The sequence below is a fragment of the Tenebrio molitor genome, chromosome 7 (assembly GCF_963966145.1).
Source record: "Tenebrio molitor chromosome 7, icTenMoli1.1, whole genome shotgun sequence".
Lineage (NCBI taxonomy): Eukaryota > Metazoa > Arthropoda > Insecta > Coleoptera > Tenebrionidae > Tenebrio > Tenebrio molitor.
The window spans coordinates 5311480-5331145 of NC_091052.1; the positions used below are offsets into that span (position 1 = coordinate 5311480).

A 19666-nucleotide genomic window follows, 5' to 3' on the forward strand; every position below is an offset into this window, starting at 1 on the left:
GAAATCATAGTTAAATGTTTTTACAAACAAAGCCGTTTGTAACTGTTTGAGTCGTTGTAAAACTGTGTAAACATTGCGTAACTAAACAGCAAATAAAACAAAAGTGGATGTAAGCATTACGCGAGAATTTACATCAATTTACTTTCACAAAAAGAAATTCATGCAATTTTCATCTTCACAGTGAATTACGATTTACTTTCTCTAAATGGCGTCGACTGTTAAGTAAGTTTGGCTAAATCTAATTATGATTAGTTATTTTTATGAGCAGCTAAGTAACTTTTAAAAGCAATTAAAACTTTGAAATGTTGCGTAAACTTGCCAACTGTAAGAAAAAAAGGACACTTCAAAGAACTTAATAAATTAATATTGTCCGTACATTTCAGAATAAATTCATGAATCGTGAAGTTTTGTTTACAGACAAAAGAAAGCAGTAATTATTCAAATTTTCATAATAAAAGATTTACGTCACTTTCACTGTTTCATTAATTAGAAGTTCATTTCTCTTGGTGAAAGTTTAGCAGCCACGATTTACCAATACCTAATACATTCGTTTCGATCGGGAATAAACACAAGAATTTTTAATACATATCTCGATGATAATTAATTCCTTCCGGAAATTAAATTAATTGAATAACTTATAATGTAAATTGATTTTTTTTACTTTTGATTTATTATTTGCTGATGTTTAGAAATGTAAATTTCGACGTAATTATTAAGAGTTTGTTGGCTCCAGCTAGTTGGAAGTAAATAGTTAATAGTGGATGCACGTAGGGCTTATGATAATGAGTCAATTAGTTTTCATATTAGCATGTGTTAGAAACTGTCGGTTAACGGTATTTATTTATTATTTACGCTTATTAAAAATAAGTAGGGATAGGGAAACAAATAGGGTGGACAAAATAGATAGCTTATCATTATCTCGGGAAAGAAGATATTGCATTTAATGAAATTTTTCTATTTCAGATTTAAAGGAATTCCGCGTTCATGTGTTGGAGACGGTTCGACATCCATCGCGACATATCCAGGTAATTTCTTTCGCACTCTTATCTCTAGATTAACAGTATAGCTAATCATTTGTTCATTACATCACGATTGTTTGTCCAGATTATTTAACTGATAATCTTTAAACAAAATAAATTTGAATGAACAGACATCTTTTTTTTATTCCCATTCGCATAGTTCATCGGATTTGAAAGTTTATTAAAAAAGAAGATGGTCATGTCGAAAGTAGCTATTTTTTTCAAATTTAAATATTTGATATTATCTAAGATTGAGAGAGTAAAATTCAATTAATAATTACAAGAAAAAACAAAGTTATCTACTGTAACAAGATTATTTTTTGAAATTATGTCTTTTTCTATATCTGCATTTCGACAATCTTAAAATGAAAAATGCGAGCTTAGTTTAGGTCGATGACCTCCAAGAATTATGAAAAAATGTTTTCGTTTTACTTTTAACATATCATATCGCTTTGAGTTTTAGCAATTGGAACTTCGTTGATAAAATTATTTTCAGAGTACCGTTTAATTGTTTGACAATATATTTTATTTGTTTTTCTCTTACATGAAATTAATCAATGAGAATTTGTGAAATAGTATCTCTAATTTCACTATCAAACATTCACATTATTTTATTGCTTTAACCCAAAAACAGAAGCAAAATAGCTTATGGAAATTAATTATTTTTTATATTTATTTAATGATATTCCAATTTGTGTCACTGATCGTGAAATTGCTTATGAATATGCCATTAATCTGAAAAATTAAACAAAAGTGTTGATAACGTGGTTAGGCCATAGCTTTTAATAGTTAGAACTATTTGAAAATGACATAACATAATCTATTAACGTGTGCAGATGTGTAATCATGAATTTAAAATTTGTTTATCTTTGCAGATCACTTCTGATACGATATCATTTACAAGTAGGGTAGTGGTTGGTGTTTTCTTGAACGTGCAGGGAATCAAAAAGCGTACAACTAAAATCGAGGGGGTGTAAGAGTCCTCCAGCCACATCGTGGCGGGGACTCACGTCCTGGGGGCCCAGTCGCCTATGTCGCTGGCGATGCCCTTTATCGACAACGATCTTCTCTGGAGTTCTGATCATGATGGTAAAATGGTCGACATATCTTCTTGCCTCCAAGCAAGTACAACAAAACAGGAGAATTGCTGCAATAATTAATTTTGTAAATCCGTAGGATGCTTCCACTCCTGTGGCACAACCAACAGCAGGAATGGGTTTGGGAGAATTGTCACAATCTGATTTAAGTTCCCTCGTTCCTCCACTTCCAGAAGCGAATATCGCCGACAATGAGGATATATTTAAGCATTTGTCCGACACGACTTCCATAGAAATAGATACACTTCTAAATGAATTTAATTCAACTCCCTATATCAAGGTAAATTAACAGTCTTCTATTTTTATAATTCTTGTTGCTAGAATACAGAGTAGTATGCATCGACATTCGACAAAATAAGTAGGTAATTATTATAAAGTATACGAATTTTAGTCGTATTTCTGTTAGTTATGTATAATTGGTTGTATAACTAACAAAAAAATGTATCAGCACAACTTTAGTATCTTCTAGACTAAGCAATAAGGAAAATAACGGCTACGACTATTAAAATTAAAAAGAATATCTATTTTTATGTAAGTAAACAGATAAATGTTTGTACTTGTGTTACCAGTTACAATTACCAAAGTAAAGAACTTACAGAAAATGTAAGTGGAACTTATGGTAAAAAAAATATATGCCACATAATTCTTTACCTCTTTATGAAAGACGCGTTTTCAAGCAAGACACATTTTCTTTTGTATATGTAGTTATACGACTTTAAATCAAACTTTTTTATATAATCAAGGAGAGCACTGTTATGAGTACGTGCAAGGCGATAGAAAAAGAAAAATGTCTCTTTCTTATAGCATATGTATATTTTGAAGTCGAATAATTTTTGAAACCTGTATCGAATGTGGCAAGTCTTACTTTCACCCCCAAAATCGAGACTTCTAATTAAAAACATTAACAAACTAGTGTTTTCGTAATTCTGATTGCTGAATCAAAAATTTCACTAGACAAAGATTCACCTTGGTAAAAATTTTATAAATAAATTAACAGAAACTACTGGAAAAATCACAAAAACTGTTCCCGTCAATTGTATAAAAGAAGAATTACACAAATAAAATAATTTATAAAACAGTATACAGAGTAAAACTTGTGTCAATGAAGTCAATTTCTTTTGATTTATCTTTGCTGTCATTCAGTATTTTAAAGGACAGGACACGTAGGCATAAAAAAAAATAAAAAATGAATGACGGAGTGCATTTGAATTTAGTTTTTGGGAAATCCTACTTTGTGAAGGGCAAATGACAGGTCGCTAATAAAATGCTGAGTTTCTTTTTTACTAGGTAACTTTAGTGACATTTTTTTTATTATATCTTATTAGTAACATCCTTAAAATAAAGCAAACGTTTCAGTAGCTAGAATTAAATATTAGTTAAGTTACAGTAGTCTACGAAACTGTGATAAGGAGGTAAAATGTATTTAGGGTCAACTGCGCATAAGTGCAGCAAATCGCCACTAGATCGCTCATGTAACGTTCATTTTCGTTTTTCAGCAAGAAGAAAACAACAACATCCCGAACTGTCCCGATGAAGCGTTGGGTAATTCTGCTACTCACCATAAGAGCGCGCAAGTGATGTTGGAAATGCGCTCGTTAAAGTTTACTATTGCCGCAGCGAATCCAATTCTTGCCGAGAAACTGGCGACACCTAGCGAACAAAACGTACAACAAAATAGTAATAGCAATCGACCACAGCTGGCGCCACTAACACCGAAAATTGAAAAAGGTAAAGCTCCAGGTTTTTATTCAAATTGAGGTTTTTGTCGATGCGAATGAAAAAGTAAATTGTCTAGGTAATTTTGTAAATCGCTTTCCAGGACAATGTTAAAAATTTGTTAACGCAGTGGATCGATATCTCCAAGTTAAGGTCAGAATCCAAGATTTTATTTCAATTTTTTGTTCTGGAAATTCCATTACCAGAATTTATTATTCGACTTAGAAAAACTATCGTAAGACGATAAACAATGACATACATTTACATAAAACGTCAAAACTTTTTCATTTAATTTTCTTTGTAACTATGGCAATAATGTATCTAATGTGGCTAAGTTTAAATTTATTAATATTACTGCACTATGGCGTAATAGTTATTTATGGTATAAGTGGGTTATTTAAGATATTACCCACGAGAGGTATTTGTAACCTACGAGGGCTTGCCCGAGTAGGTTATTACCTCGAGTGGGTAGTACTTAATAACCCACGTATGCCATACAACGTTTTATCCAATATTCCAAAATTTTTAGATAATGACATTATTGATGAAATTCTGCTCCCGATGGGTTATGAACGTTAATAACCCACGGTGCTAATGGCAACGTGGGTTATGTATGTTATAACCCACGGTGCAAATGGCAACGTGGGTTAAAACAACAGACTAGTTATAGCCCAGTTTACTCAATTAAAACTAACTAGTAAAACACGATATTACTATTGAATGTTGGATAAATAGTAGTAAATCAAGAATCATAATAGCTATTTTGCTTTATGATTAGAAAGCAGCTACGTGATTCATTTTCAAAAAAGGCAAAACATTTACTCGCAACAACTCACAATAATAATAATGGTTAATACGTTGCCATCAACAATTACTTAAATAAGACGGCTATGCCATTGACAATGTCAGATTTTTCGTATTTCTGCTAACTCAGTTAATAAACGTCAAACAATTGTCGCTGTAAATCAAATTTTAACGCAACAATGGTTTTTACCACAGACAATTAAACTATAGTAAGACTGTCAAGTGGGATTGCATTTTCGGAGACGCGCTCAAGTGGCGCTGCCCGAGCGTTAGGCCAAACTAATGTATAACAAGTTGCATAATCTGACTTTCTGTATACCTAGTTGCCTATTTTTTTTTTCAATTTGATTTAAATTGATACTTATTTAAAAAAAATAGAAACGACTAAATAAGTATTAAACATTTTAATACAAATTCTAACATATACAACAAATTAGTAGTTCATTAAACGAGTTTGTGTGTAAATTGGGATTTTTTGGGCATGAGTGGGCTAGTTTAAGGCGTGTGAAACTGAATTGAAGGGTGGATTTAGTTCAATAATTTGATTTTGCGTTAACTTCTAAAATTTCTGGAGATAATTTTAGAACCGTGCAAAAGATTTTTCAATTTTGAAATTGTTTTTCGCTGATATCGGTCCATATAATAAATGTTTCTACCTTTTGAAGTACGACTACTAACTTTCTTGCATTCAAGTATGTACTTGCAACACACTAGAAGATTTTGTTGGGTGTCTATTTTGGGCCTTGGGCATAACAGGAAGGATTAGATTCTCTACAGTGGGATTTTCAGTAATCGTAGAATTTTCAATTTGTTCAGCTGGTCAGACATTATTTATTGAAGTTTGTTTGTCTTCACGAAGAAAAATCGACGGCAGGGCGTATTTATGGAGTTTTGTTTTTTGAGCAAAGAAATTGTTGCTAAAATGTTTCTCGCAAATAAAGGCTTTATCTGTTTTGAAGGGTGGTGCAACATTTACCTAAAGCTTCTATCCATAGTTTCCTTTGTTATTCTAATTTTGGATATTTAAAATGTTTATTTTTTATCGCCGATCTTGTTGTTTACAAAGCATTTATGTTTAATTTTTCCCATATCCAAATAAATAAAATAAAAATTGCGATCTGAAAAACCATATTTCGTACTTTTTCAAAAAGAAAAAGATAAGTTACCAAATAAAAAGATAACGAAAAATTATCTCAAGGTACTGGTAGAACAATTTATAAAATTTATTGACTAAACCTTGACAGAAATTAGAAAATTCAAAATTACTGATGACATTATTAATTAATATTCAAATCAACCTTCTTTTTAAACGGAAATTCCCGATCGGATTAAGGAGTAAATTCGGTAATTTAGTTTGGCCTAACGCTAGAGCAGCGCTAGTGTTGTCAGTGTCTCCCATGTTTTATACGGGTTTTGAAAGTCTTAATTCTGTTGATGGTCTGTGGTTTTTACCTCAGAACAAAAAAGACGACTCATCATTGAATCTTACTTTCGTAATGGTGTTTTCAATAACGGACAATGGACAGACAGCGCTATTGCCTGTTTTACCGAGTTTTGGCAAAAATTTCCAAATTTAAATTGAAACAAGTACGGTCGATGGACAAATAAAACTGGGACACTTAAAATTTAATCTACGTGTATCAGACTATTGAATTGTCAATATACATATTTGTCAGTGTCAGTGTTGCTTTGATGTTTCTCTATATTAGGTACTATATATAAACCTGTGGCTTGAAGCTAACATTGCAATCGCATATCGGACAAAAAGACATTGGCCCTTTTGGCTTTAGCTGATGTAGATGAGTTCATAGAGACATTGGCTACCATTATACCTATTTATGCATCTGCTATTGGTTAAATATGAAAGACAAGAAAAGAAATCGGTCGACTCCGGGGACCGGCTCCGGGTCGGCTCCGGGTCGAGTCCGAGGGGTCGGCTCGTTTTTTAAAACCGTTTACCGCACACACTTCGGATTTGCTCGAATTGACAAGTCTGTCGAACAAGTTCGACGGAGATAATCAGGGTAAACCTGATAATTTTCCTAATTTTTGTTCGCGAGCAAAAACGACGGTTTTCCAGACACACAGACTTGTTCGTCAAACAAAAACGCAGTCTGTGGGGCCTTTCAGGGAGTCGTTTTGAATGTATGACAGCACGATGACACTAGTTTCCAAAATTTATTGATCGCGACCGTGTATGCAACCAGAAATACTTCGATGCATTCCATATATTTACCGTCATACGTCCAATCGCACGGTAGTTAAATGTGTTGCCTACGTTGTTAACATTAGACACGCAGGTCTACAATATTAAAAATAACTCTCAGCTGCTTTTAAATTTGTTTAACTCTCAGTAAGAATTTGTTATTGTTTATATTGTTTTACTGTGGTATAATTATATTGGCCATTATTAACAAAAATATTTTACCCATCGACCCGAACAACATTTATGCAATATTACAATTATCGTCATTCGACATTGAGGGCCATCATGAAAGAAAAATTGTAATTTGCAAATTATTCGTCTCCATTTAGACAAAGTTCTGTGTTAATCACTACGTTAGCATTGCTTCAGGCTTGTGTAGGTATAGTTTAGGTTCCCTCATCTAGTTTCACATTTTACCCTTTGGAGATCATTCCAAACTTGTACCGCACTGTTGAAATAGTTGCTGGGCACGAGAAAATAATCATCTTGTCATAATTACACAAAGTGATTATAAATGTTTGTGCTTTATTTTTTAAGTTTGCAGCACATTTTAATCGAAATCAAAAGTTACATAAAACAAGGTTGTCATTATCACCCTTTATTTTTTAAAATGGTATTTACTACTGAGCACAATACCATAAAAAGTGCAGCACACAATTATACACGTAAGACCTGAAATGTTAGTTAATTTATAATTCTAAACTTCCAAAGCCCCTTACCGAAAAAATGAATCAAGACATGACAGGTTGACAGTGACAAGGCTTACCAACCGCTCAGAGATGCCAACCCACTAAATGTGCTTCAACATCACTTGGTGTTAATCTGTACTAAACAACTTGATGATAGTAGGTATTGCAGACTGATCCAGATCTTTAATGCTACAAGAAGAAAAACAACTGTTCGAATCTGATACAGTCGTAAAATAATAAGAAAGAATAACGGGAAGGAAAAATAATAATATCAGTGCAAAAACTATGTACGAATCAGTAAATCTTACAGTTTGCGAATACTATTTAGTCTAAAAAATTAAAACGTTTTTTCCTGTCATGAATGTAATTAACAGTTACAATTATCATTTTTAATATAAAAACTTAAGATGGCATCAGCTCTAGCCGGTACATCAAGGCGCTGGACGCGATGGTGAGCCTTGAGGCACTCCTATTCTTATTGACTGTAAACATCATAAATTACCATTAAAAGCACATTTTTTATTTAAAACACGTGAGGAAGGTAGTTGTTTTGACCTTGACCTGAAAACGTGCATTGTAAATTGTTTAACGGAATTAAAGTGCGTTAGGTAGTCAATAAAGTATGAAAATTATACATGAATCATCTCAGGTGGTCGTTTTTAGAAGTAAAACTACCACGAAGAAGTGGCTTCTTCTCTAGAAAGAAATTTCACGTTTCGGAACAGTCTGAATATTGATTTGTCCGGTTATGTAAAAGGCAATGCACCGAAATATGCTAAAATGTGTTAAAATAAATGTACAGGTACTTACACCATCGCAGCGTTTAAAAGGTTAGTTGCTACGTCAGGAATCTGAACCTTGTACTAAATACTGTAAAATGATTTAAATAAACACACTCAATTAATTTCACAATCGTTTAAATATATTTAGGTAAGTAATATGTAGAGGATTTGTGATTTTCATGTGACATCTTTCGGCCGTCAATCATGCCGGAACATCGCCATAAAATTAGTCGTTCACATAACGTAGGAAATGCAGACAGTTCCAGCCGAGTAGATCCTGCTGAACCTAACTCACGATCATTTCCTACGAAATAAACGTCATAAATTTATAACCTTTTCCCTATTTTATAAAAACATATCGTAACGGCAGTCATAAACTCGGGCCACCTTATCGAACCAAAATCCCCTTTAAATTTAAACTGAACATAAAACAAGACTTCCACGCTGAGGGTCTCTTCAGGCCACAAGTGTTGCAGCCCTGTCACATGTGAGGGTGAGACTCACACATGTTCCTAGTTAGAGGGCCATAATGCTATCTATTATATCCCTCATTAAACAGGGGCGACCTCCTAAACATGCACTTTTATAGTGGATTAGTAAAAAGGACATAATTTATATTTAAGGACAAGATATAAAATGTCACGGGACGGATTTAAGGAGGAGACTCCGTGTCAGGGGTTTATAGAGAGATAACTCGAGGGGTGCGCTCCTTAATTTTTAACGGCGCAATTTTACATTGTCGTAAATTATTGTCTAGGAAACTGAACACTACTAATCTGTCCCAATTTATGAATGCAGATAAAATATTTTTATGACTATTTCTGGTTCAGAATAAAATTTGATACCACCCCAAAGAAGATTTTGAAAATTGGTCCCAAATCAAGTCAATCCAGATTTAATATGCTGATAGTTCTTTATACACATGTTTTAAAATTAAGGAATTTTATGAAGCAAACTCCCACATTTTTTAGCAGCACAATTTGCTTTATTAGTCCTCAGACCAGTTGTCGGCGCGGTTGCTAAAAGTCTGGAGCGACCAGACGAAACCTAAATTAGCACCATTTATCTTAAACAAACAATATCCGAGTGTCCGACACATTAAAAGAATTATTATTGTCGAAGCAGGTCATGGCTATCTTCGATCAAAAGCATTGCGTCAGTTTCACTTCTCTGCATAAGGAAACTGAGAAAGGGAAATCCTTGTTGACCGTGGCAGAAGCAAAATCAGAGCTTGGTTAGAAGGGGGGCTCAATAGAAGGAGAAGTTCCGAGAATCTTACAAACATCAAGTGCACCACTTTGTTTTCGTTTTTTTTTCGTACTATTTTGACCTCATTTTGATTTCAAAATGTGAACAGGTGGTTTAGTGGGTTAGAATTGACGTATTTCACGTCCACGGATGGTGTGCTAAGATTTAATTGAACTTATCGACACGTCATGGATGAGGCTCCCATTTAGAGCCCCAAGTTTCAACAGTTTTAGTCTCCCCAAAAATTAGAGAGTTTTCAATTTGATATTTGGTATTAAACGAACATAAAAAGTATTCCTGAAAATTCTCTGCTTTTATAAACCTGTACTCTAAATATGAAATACAAATTATTCCAGAATTACGGTGAACTTATTGAACACGAATCGTTGGTTCAAACTTAAACAAACAGTGGATCCTTGTCGGACGTTGAAGCTGCTTTCAGGAATATGTCGATCCTGTAAATTTATAATGAGCGATAGGTAAAAAAAATTTGTAATCTTCCAAATTTACATGAAATATTCTAGAGTGGTATTGAATTTTTGTTTTGCATAAAGCAAGAACTTTTGCCATAAATATTAATAACTATCGATCATTCAGTTTTGTTACCAGAGTTGACAGGTGTGACGTGCTCAAACAGTACTGAGCTCCTCCAGCCCTTGATTTAACCCCTTTATTTTAGAAATCGTAATTATTTCAGTAACTTTTGACTTGACCCTCCGACAAAACTTGTAATGACCCTATTCGCTTCCTTCCAGCTATTTTTTGCATTTGGCTTTTCCTCGTTACAAAAAAATTAACATTTACCATTATTAGGAGACTCTGTTTGTACAAGAATATAATTGTTGTTATAAGCAAATGCCTAAAGACACGAACCGAGCCGCACAAAAACTAGACATGAAGAACTTTAATAAAGAAAACACGCAAGCCAACTGTCAATGTTACAAATGATGATCCCATGAAAAACACAACACAACATCCTCACAGCCGCGTCCTGTTGTCAGCTCGCTATCTTTTTAAATATCTTCGTTGTTATTTTTGTGGAGTTAAAAAAATATTGTGGGTGTGGATTTAAATCGGTGAAACCGCGATCGTGACTTCTGGACCGTCGGATTTATCAATATTTGATAACACGTACGAATTAAATAATCCAATGCGAAGACATGGATATCCGGGAAAAAACAACGGTCCAGAACACGCTTTAACACTTTCCTCGATGCTCACAAAAAAGCACATTAGCACCCCATTAGTTAAAGTAGTCGGGATGAACATGTGGTGTCTTTGCAAAACGCCGCCGTTTAACTGTTTCCCTCTTAAATGTGTTTAAACATCCCTTCAGTGCAAAAGTCACGTTGGGGTGTAAACGTGCCCACAGTGTTGCTTGTTCTCTTTTTTTAAAGGCATTTTTATGTTTCCGAAAGGAAATGTTTACAAACCGATGCATCGGGAGGAAATATAAATACTAGAATCGGGTGCGATGGTGTCTTTGCACCATGTGTCTACATATATGAATGTTGTATTTCTTTCGACATAAAAAAGATGGAGGAAAAATATGGTTTTTGCATCTGCAATAAAGGTGTATTACACCGTAAAATTAAAATATAAATGGTGATTGCTTGGTCAACATTTTGTTTTGCCGGTTAGTCGCCGATGGGAGCCACTGACCTTAACAAATATTGTGTAAAAATAAAAGTATATACAGTCCTTTCCAAGTGTTTATTTATTAAATAATGACAAGTTGTTTTGACACAAATTTGTAAATTTTTATTTCTTTTTCAGGTAAGCCCGCACGTCTTTACCCTATCTGATAAAAGTGGTAAGTACATCTAACGAGATAACTTGATGTTTTCCTTATTTGTTGATCTTCGACAAAATTATCAAACTCAAATGACTAAATCAAATTCCCGAATTTGCCTACAAAGAATATTCCTTTGAACAAAAACAATGAACGACTTATTAATTTATTTTTCTTAAATATATGGAGCATTTCACGAATGAGTCCGGCGGAATTGAAAATGCAACCCACAATACATTTCCGAAGTGAACTATTTTAAATATCGTATTCTTTTAAAATGAAATTATGAATCCATGGTGGCTTTGCTTCCAATAAGTTTATTGGTCACAATGACATTTCCGAAAAAATTAAAATACGACGATTAAAATGTATTTGAATGATGAGAAAACAGACATGTCTCTGAATTATGATGGCGAATGTATTAAAAATGCTTCTGCCGTTGCACGTTTATGCCGACAGTAAACATTTTCACAAAAACTATTCGTTTTTTCACAGTTTCATTTAACCATGCGAATGACGTTTATGTCAAAATTTACGGTACTGCACACTGCACAGCTAACTATATTTCATGTTTTTTAAATCAAAAAACAAATATCCACATTAATTTTGGAAATGTATTGTGGGTTGCATTTTCAATTCCGTCGGGCTCATTATCACTCGTGAAATACCCTGTATAATGTACAACTCGCAACTTTTGACTATTTTTTTTTTTTTTAGAAAATGTTTATTATTATTTCATATTCATTACATTATATGTTTATAAATTTCAGTCAAACGGACGGGTATATTTACATTAATGTTTTGATTACAGTATATTTTAATAGAATTAATTGGAAAATCTCTTGTAATCTGTTAAACTTGATTTGTTATGTAAAATATTTCCGCTGAAAATCGCACAGATTAATTTCCATAAACACTTTTAAAAGTAAAGACGGAAATCATAATTTAAATGTTTTCGAGTTGGATTTTTCGTTAGAAAATATATATACATTGACATTATTTAATGATCGATCATCAAGCCGCCAAAATAATCCGATATGGTAGCAGCGAATGTTGTAACGTTATGTAAACAATGTGCCATCATCAGCACAGCATCTTGCAATCAGCTCGGAAGATCTCGCATTTTAGGCGCGTATGGTATAACCGCGTGAGTTTAATTGTACACAATAATGGGTATTACCAAATCGGTGATTCCATTTAATTCTCAATTAATTGGGTATTCAAACCTTACGGGACGTGTGCTGTGTATAAAATCAAAAACAGTGACTTTTATTTGGGACGAGGTTAACACCTGATTGAGCAACAACAAGTCAGCGATGGCTTGTTCAATATTGGGCCACTTCTGCTTGCCGACAAAATGTCACAGAAATGTTGGGAAAGTCCGATAAAATCATCCGTTTCGAAAAGAAATAAAAGGATAGATTTCCGTGCGGCTTTTGCTCAAAACGAGACATAAAATCTGCAAGACAGGCGGCATTCGCAGAAAAAAAATTCCGAGCTGGGCTTGGCGAAGTGAGTTGCAGTAAGTCTCCAATTGGGTCACAAAAATGCCTATGACATACGGTTTGGCTGAAAAACGATAGCGACGCGGGGCGCTACTCTGAAATACAAAGATAAAACACCCAAACAATACGCAAGAAAGTCGTGTGAAGTTATGAAAGAAAAGTCTGCGGTGGTAAATCCAGACATAACAAAGCGCCATAAAACCGTGATTATAGTTCGCCGCAGAAAAAAAAACGCTTTCATTTTGGGTATGTGAGTAATGGCACTGCTACTTCCAGGATATTCATGCGTTTATTTAAGGCACAAGATTTGAGTCAAGGTGACGAAAATATAAATCGCCACGATATGGTAATGGCGATTGTACAAAATAAAAATTTGAATATGAATGTTTGTGAAAATTTAGAGAGAAAAATACACTCGTCCTTGATTAGGCGAAGTAATATTCGAAAACTGCCCCAAAAACCGCTTGCACCTACTTTGCATGTTTGCAGAGGAAATCGTATAAACAAAAATGACGAAATTTATTCATCTTGAAAATTTTAGCGTGGCCGTGACTCAAATAAATGACGATTAAATGAATAATACATCACTGAGGGGGAAATGGGATTCGTTTATAATATTGATAAGTGGCAGCATGCGAAAGGGCCTCCGCAAATAATTGCACCCTCAAGTGGTTTTCGCTGCGAATTTAGTCCAACGAAAGCAATTCAACAAAATTCTAACTTGGACTCCAACACAAAAAAAAAATGCAGTTAAAAGCAGAAATCGATCCAATCTACCTTATCTTTAGATTTGTGGAAAAGTACAAAAAATTTTGAATCACCTTTGCACATTGTAAGTAGGTACATCGTTAAACTGATATATCACATGTTTATTTGTTTGGGATTTTTTTTTTTGAAAAAGCATAGTGCAAGCGTAAAATTCATAGTATAGCAACTTGTCTCAATGTATCAATAATAGTGAGTGGTCGCTTTACATATAAAGCAGCATTTAGGCAATTAAATTTTGCATAAGCAAGACCCTTTTTAATTATTAAAGTCAAGCCACTAAATCAACCGACCCCGCTCTTAATAAATTAGAAGAAAAAAAAATTTTAGTAATCTGTTTGAATAATCGAGGGAAACATTTCATAAATAAATTTGTTACTAAAATGGTGTCTCCGTTAGGTTCTCATCACACGACGTTAAACTTAAACAAAATCCCATCTTCCAATCTTGAAAATCAACACCGCCTCTCTAAATTTTAGAATTGGCGGTAAATCACTAAGGTAAATTAGATTCCCTTGAAAGCTTTCGGGTTTCAATAACGCAAAAAAAAAATCATTAAAATTAGATCAATCAAAAGCTGAAATCAGTCTTTTTGCCGCTGTCATTGATTTTATTACAAACGACGTAAAAAAATCTTTGATTCGTGCAGTTTCAGTTAAATGCGATAAACACACAGCGGAAATGGAAAAATGATAAATGAACTAAACTGTTTCAGCAATTTATTTTGTCGTCCTGTATGAAATAGATAACAGGTAAAAATTAATTAATTTTGCTGTCAAAAAAAATTCATAAAGAACATGAAATGTTTCGTACGATTAAAAATTGCATTTATTTCAGTTATTGCCTGTATTTTATTTTGATTCCAAAAATTCTACTCCAATGCTTTTAGTTGTCAAGCAAGCCGTGATTTTTTTCTCTATTTAATATTTCTTACAAATACGTAATTTAAATGTAAATTAAACCATTCATTCAAAATGAAAATCATCTTGTCTTATTAAGAAAACCAGGAAAACTGTCGTTTAGATCTAAAAAGAACTATTTTTACCAAAATAAATAATTCACGCCGTTGCCTTTTTGCTGAATAAATAAATGACTTTTGACATCTATGGCTTGACAGCTGACGAAACAGCACCAAGACATTTGACTATACAAATTATTTGAACACCAGTTACTTGTGCCATTTATTTAAATACCTATATTTTTCGCAAAAAAATTTGGAAAAATCCTTACTTCTATAAACAATGTTCAGTAAATTGTGAATATGTACGAGAATATACCTATAAAAGACTGATGTGCTCAGTCATTAGCAGATAATTTTAAAACAAGATATTTTTATAAAGTTACTTTGAGAAATGAGTTAAATCCTTTCTAATGATAATTTAATAATTTCTTCTATATTAGATTATCAAAATGAACATTTTGGTACATAGGCGGACTCCGTGTGGGTTGTCTTTCTTTAGAGTTTCTGGTCTGTTGGGAATTTCCTCGGCATTCACCGTATACTGTGTGCGTTTCTTTACTAATCTAGGCCTCATTAGGAGCCATAGTTAATTTGAATGAACTTCTAAAAACTTAAAACTTAAAAACTTTGTTAAGACTTCTTTTTCTTGTTTTTTTTTTTTGTTTCAAATCAATGCCATTTTTTAATAATAGTTATTTATGGTATAAGTGGGTTATTTAAGATATTACCCACGAGAGGTATTTGTAACCTACGAGGGCTTGCCCGAGTAGGTTATTACCTCGAGTGGGTAGTACTTAATAACCCACGTATGCCATACAACGTTTTATCCAATATTCCACAATTTTTAGATAATGACATTATTGATGAAATTCTGCTCCCGATGGGTTATGAACGTTAATAACCCACGGTGCTAATGGCAACGTGGGTTATGTATGTTATAACCCACGGTGCAAATGGCAACGTGGGTTAAAACAACAGACTAGTTATAGCCCAGTTTACTCAATTAAAACTAACTAGTAAAACACGATATTACTATTGAATGTTGGATAAAAACATTTTACACTTTTTAACTTGAACACTTCCTGTTCCGACTTATTTTATTTGGGAAAACTCCTACTGCTTATTAAAACAAAGCTTTTATACCCTATGTTTCCAAAAATGTATGACCAAGAGCGGTTATGAAAAACAAAAGCATCGAAAACGTGGCGCCCCTTTAGATTATTACACAGACCACAGACAATGATTCACATATCTTAATTTCGAATTTGTGAATTACACTGCTATTGGACCGCGGGGGCTCAGTCAAATGTTGCTACGGTGACTCATTCATGTAGGAACCGTTCTCGGAGCGAAACCATTTTTGATCTTCGTTCGTGACAACTATCGTAACAATTACATTAATATTTGATCATAATTTTTTGAATCACATGGTTTATGTATGGCACAATTAGTGGTGTAACAGAATTGACCCCTCCTAGTTACATAAAAACGAAGCCCGAAGCGTTTATCCTCGTCGTGTCCAACTCGTCGAAGAAATCTTTTTTCTTTCGTTTATTTAACGAAACAAGATACCACAGCCGATTTTTTCGAATTACAAGACCGTCCTGTCTGGACGGCGGTATAGTTCGAACAGCAATAATTCTCGTCGTGTCAGACGATCGTTTTTCTCAATGAACTTTGTCTAAGAAACTCGTGAGCCGCCACCATCCACGAAAAAACTTTCGCATATCCCGCGGTCGTATTTTTGCAACTTAATAATTAACGAAATTGATAAATTAGACGCTGGAGAGCGCCTCTGACGCAAGCCGCCAGAACAGACGTTGCTAATGTTATCTGGTGGTCGCGGCCGACGAAAGGAAAAACGAATTCACTTCGCTGTAGCTCGCAGCCAGGATTTGTTCGGTGCGGAAGGATTGTGGGGCACGGGGATCGTACACAGCAGCGAGTTTATACACTCCAGCGGCACATTTGCAATTGAGATTAAGCGGTCAAGGACCGGCTCGCGACGGAAGTATAGCGGGCTGCTGACATTTAACGAAATGTTTTATTATTACGTTACGTTTTTACGGTCGAATCCTTTGCGATTTGCATACAATTTGAGCGATAAACAGATGGAAATGTAACCGGCAAACTCCTGTTGCAATGGAAAATTTGCTTTCAACTAGGTGTTAAAGGTTGAATGTTGAAAAAACGTATAGGGTAATAGATGAAATGTGCGATGATATTGTTTAAAAGAAAGAGTAGCAGAAAAACATGTGCGACAACGAGTGGGAAGGGTTTAATAAGGCAAAAGGGGTGAAAGTGGAGTAATTGTAATAACAAGTGGAATTTGAGATGTTTTAGGCAAATAAAGAATGATAGGGTTGAAACGACATGAAAGACGTAACGCGAAAATGACGAATAACATAAGGTGACTGGTAGAAAGACTATTTTGTTGGGAAAAAGAGAAAAAATGTAGAGGTATAAAAAATGCTTCAAGAAATGTGGGAGTAAAAAAAAAATGACGTTGCTAAATATTAATACAAAAAAAGGAATAACCTAAAAAAGCATACATGACAGAACATAAATTAAATTGAACAACTTTAGGAACAAATGAAAATAAAAGTTGCTAATCAAAATCTCATTATCAATTTATTATTATTATTTCATTTACACTGGAGAAAAATTTGAGAATATTTAATTATTTCACGTCAGATGTGAAAAGTAAATATGTATGTAGATCTTAGATGAAAAATTATTCCAATGTGCAAAAGAAAATTACGGAATCTTACCACTGAAAATTGCTGGTACCTAATAGGTACAACGAAACGACAAATCTGCGACAATTCTTCTTCGTCATTAAGCTGACATTCTTTCACAATGGTTTTCCAAAATACATAATTTTTTGGTACACAATTAAGTTATATTTTTCATTATACAACACATGATGGTTTTTATTTTAAAATAATAATTTAGTTTATAATAATATGATGATCAAATTGAGGTTATGTATGTCAAAGCATACCGACTAAAACGACCTACGACGTTTGTAAAAGAGCGAGAAACCACGGCCTGCTTGATTTTTTGAACCCTGACTATATCTGTGGTTTTGAAGATTTTCAAGTTTTACAAGATAAGAATTGATCCATACCTGTATTGATTTTGACTGCGATGTGTATTTATTATATTTTTGATTTTATAGGAGTAGTCAAGTCGCGTTGTGTGTAATTTTTTTAATGTTCGATTGTATTATAATTCATGATTTATGATATCTGTTTATGGACTAGTCCATAAAGATAGTAAAACGGCCGCTTGTCAATTTTGGGCATTACTTCAAAATAAACGTCAAAATTTTCCTAATTTTATTTAAATCAGGAATGAATAGAATTAATAGAAAACTTTGCAGTCAAGATTCTTTAGCTTTTGCCGCAATTTCACTTACTTTGCTCATTATTACAACTAGAAATAAAGACGATTTCAGTTCGTATTTCAAACACAAACTCACAAACACTGTTCGTTTTCAAATAAATAGTAATAAATAATTTCGTAACCACAGAAACAAAAACAGAACACTTCGAAATTATCGTAATTTTTAGAATCTATTAATTTTGTATCTAAAAGAAACTTAACTTCACAATCGAACATAAAGCTTTGTATGTAATTCGTACATAATTAGGCTTTGTGAACTTGCCCTATTTATTAGCTTCGCTCGCAAGCTCGCTCTGCCATAAACTATAGGGCTCGTCCACAAAGACCTGTATTATGTAAGTACTTATTACATAAATAGCTATTTTCATCCAGAAGATTATAAATAATTTTGGAAAATAATTTTAACAAATACATATAGCTTATACATACTCGTAAATTCGTGTTGTCAGAAGCTTTGTCAGTTGTAAAATTAAACTGCCCTAGCAGGAAAACACATTTATGTTGGCAAAAAAAAAACTTTTTTATTATTTGAGAAAGGTCGACTATGACCCGTCCCTATTTATTTTCCAGCAATTCCTAATAAATCACATACATAACAATTAGGTCGCGTTACTTGAGGGCCCCACGCACCAGGTCAAAGTGAAAGCCGGTCGCCACCGAAATCCGCAACGTTATGTAACCACCGTCTTACAGCGTTCGCGTATGTGTATGTATATTTGTTAACCTCGGAAAACGATGCCTCGACAATTAGATTGATGCAACATGCAATCGCGATGGTTAACCTGTTTGATGGCTGCTCGGTCAACATCGAAACACTTTTAACATTTCACACGTTCAAAAATTCCAAAACTGGAAGAATTTATCAATATTCACGTTACGGTCGCCGCCCAGGACTGTCGAATTCGTCACACGTGACATATGTACAGACGTTGACATAACAGGCGTCAATAAATCAACGTATAATAGCGATTGAACCGTGCTGCACATGGTAGTATTTATTTATTTATTTATTTATTTATGGATAAGTCACAAGGGTGCCCCACGATCGGAATGATGCATTACCGACCCTGTACTACTGCGCTGTTTACCTTACTGCAATCATCTAACTCTGTTCCACTTTTACCGGATATACGCACTTTACATTCAAATGTTTCCACAGGACATATCGGCTTACGTTACGCCGTTACGTAATGTCGATTCGCTCAAGCTTCGGATTGTCAAAAAGTCACCGTTGCTTAATTTTTTTGCCAAGCATTAATGCTTTTCAGTCTAAATGCGCTAATAGGAAACGGCAAAGTGTTATTTTCTTCATACCGCTATCCTTGACAACTGTGGCCACTAGACTGTGTAATTTTCGCCTTCGGGTATAATTTCGTGCTTTATTATATGCCAATTGTGAGAAAAGGAATTCGTGTGGCAATTTTAAAAATGAAGCATCCACTATTTCGACATATAAAAAGTCCCCCAGCCAAAAAAAAAGTCGTAAAGAAGGAAACATTTCAGGAATGTCCCAATCACGTGGTGGTTTGTTTTGAGAACTTCGTCTAGATGCACAAATATTTTCGCAACAGGTGTCTTTTACACGCCGTTATATCGAAATTAAGAACTAGAGAGTGCCATTAAAATTGTTTGAATTTTTACAACGCAATCTTTGACGGGTGTCATCCCACAGAT

General features: G+C 34.0%; 1 protein-coding gene and 1 long non-coding RNA gene across 6 annotated transcripts in view; one reads left to right on the forward strand and one right to left on the reverse strand.

The window, feature by feature from the left end:
* The window catches only part of Eip74EF (Ecdysone-induced protein E74), a 135368-nt gene that overhangs the window by 44660 nt on the left and 71042 nt on the right, over positions 1–19666 (forward strand). For all 3 annotated transcript variants that reach the window (XM_069054588.1, XM_069054586.1, XM_069054587.1), the window contains 4 exons: positions 964–1025; positions 1895–2140; positions 2196–2396; positions 3613–3844. In XM_069054588.1, coding sequence (XP_068910689.1) covers positions 2051–2140; positions 2196–2396; positions 3613–3844 — 523 coding nt within the window. In that variant the 5' untranslated portion in view covers positions 964–1025; positions 1895–2050. The remainder of the gene's footprint in view (positions 1–963; positions 1026–1894; positions 2141–2195; positions 2397–3612; positions 3845–19666) is intronic.
* Positions 8432–19666, reverse strand: part of LOC138135738 (uncharacterized) — a 50809-nt gene continuing 39574 nt past the window's right edge. For all 3 annotated transcript variants that reach the window (XR_011161066.1, XR_011161065.1, XR_011161067.1), the window contains one exon: positions 8432–8617. This is a non-coding gene — a long non-coding RNA (uncharacterized lncRNA). The remainder of the gene's footprint in view (positions 8618–19666) is intronic.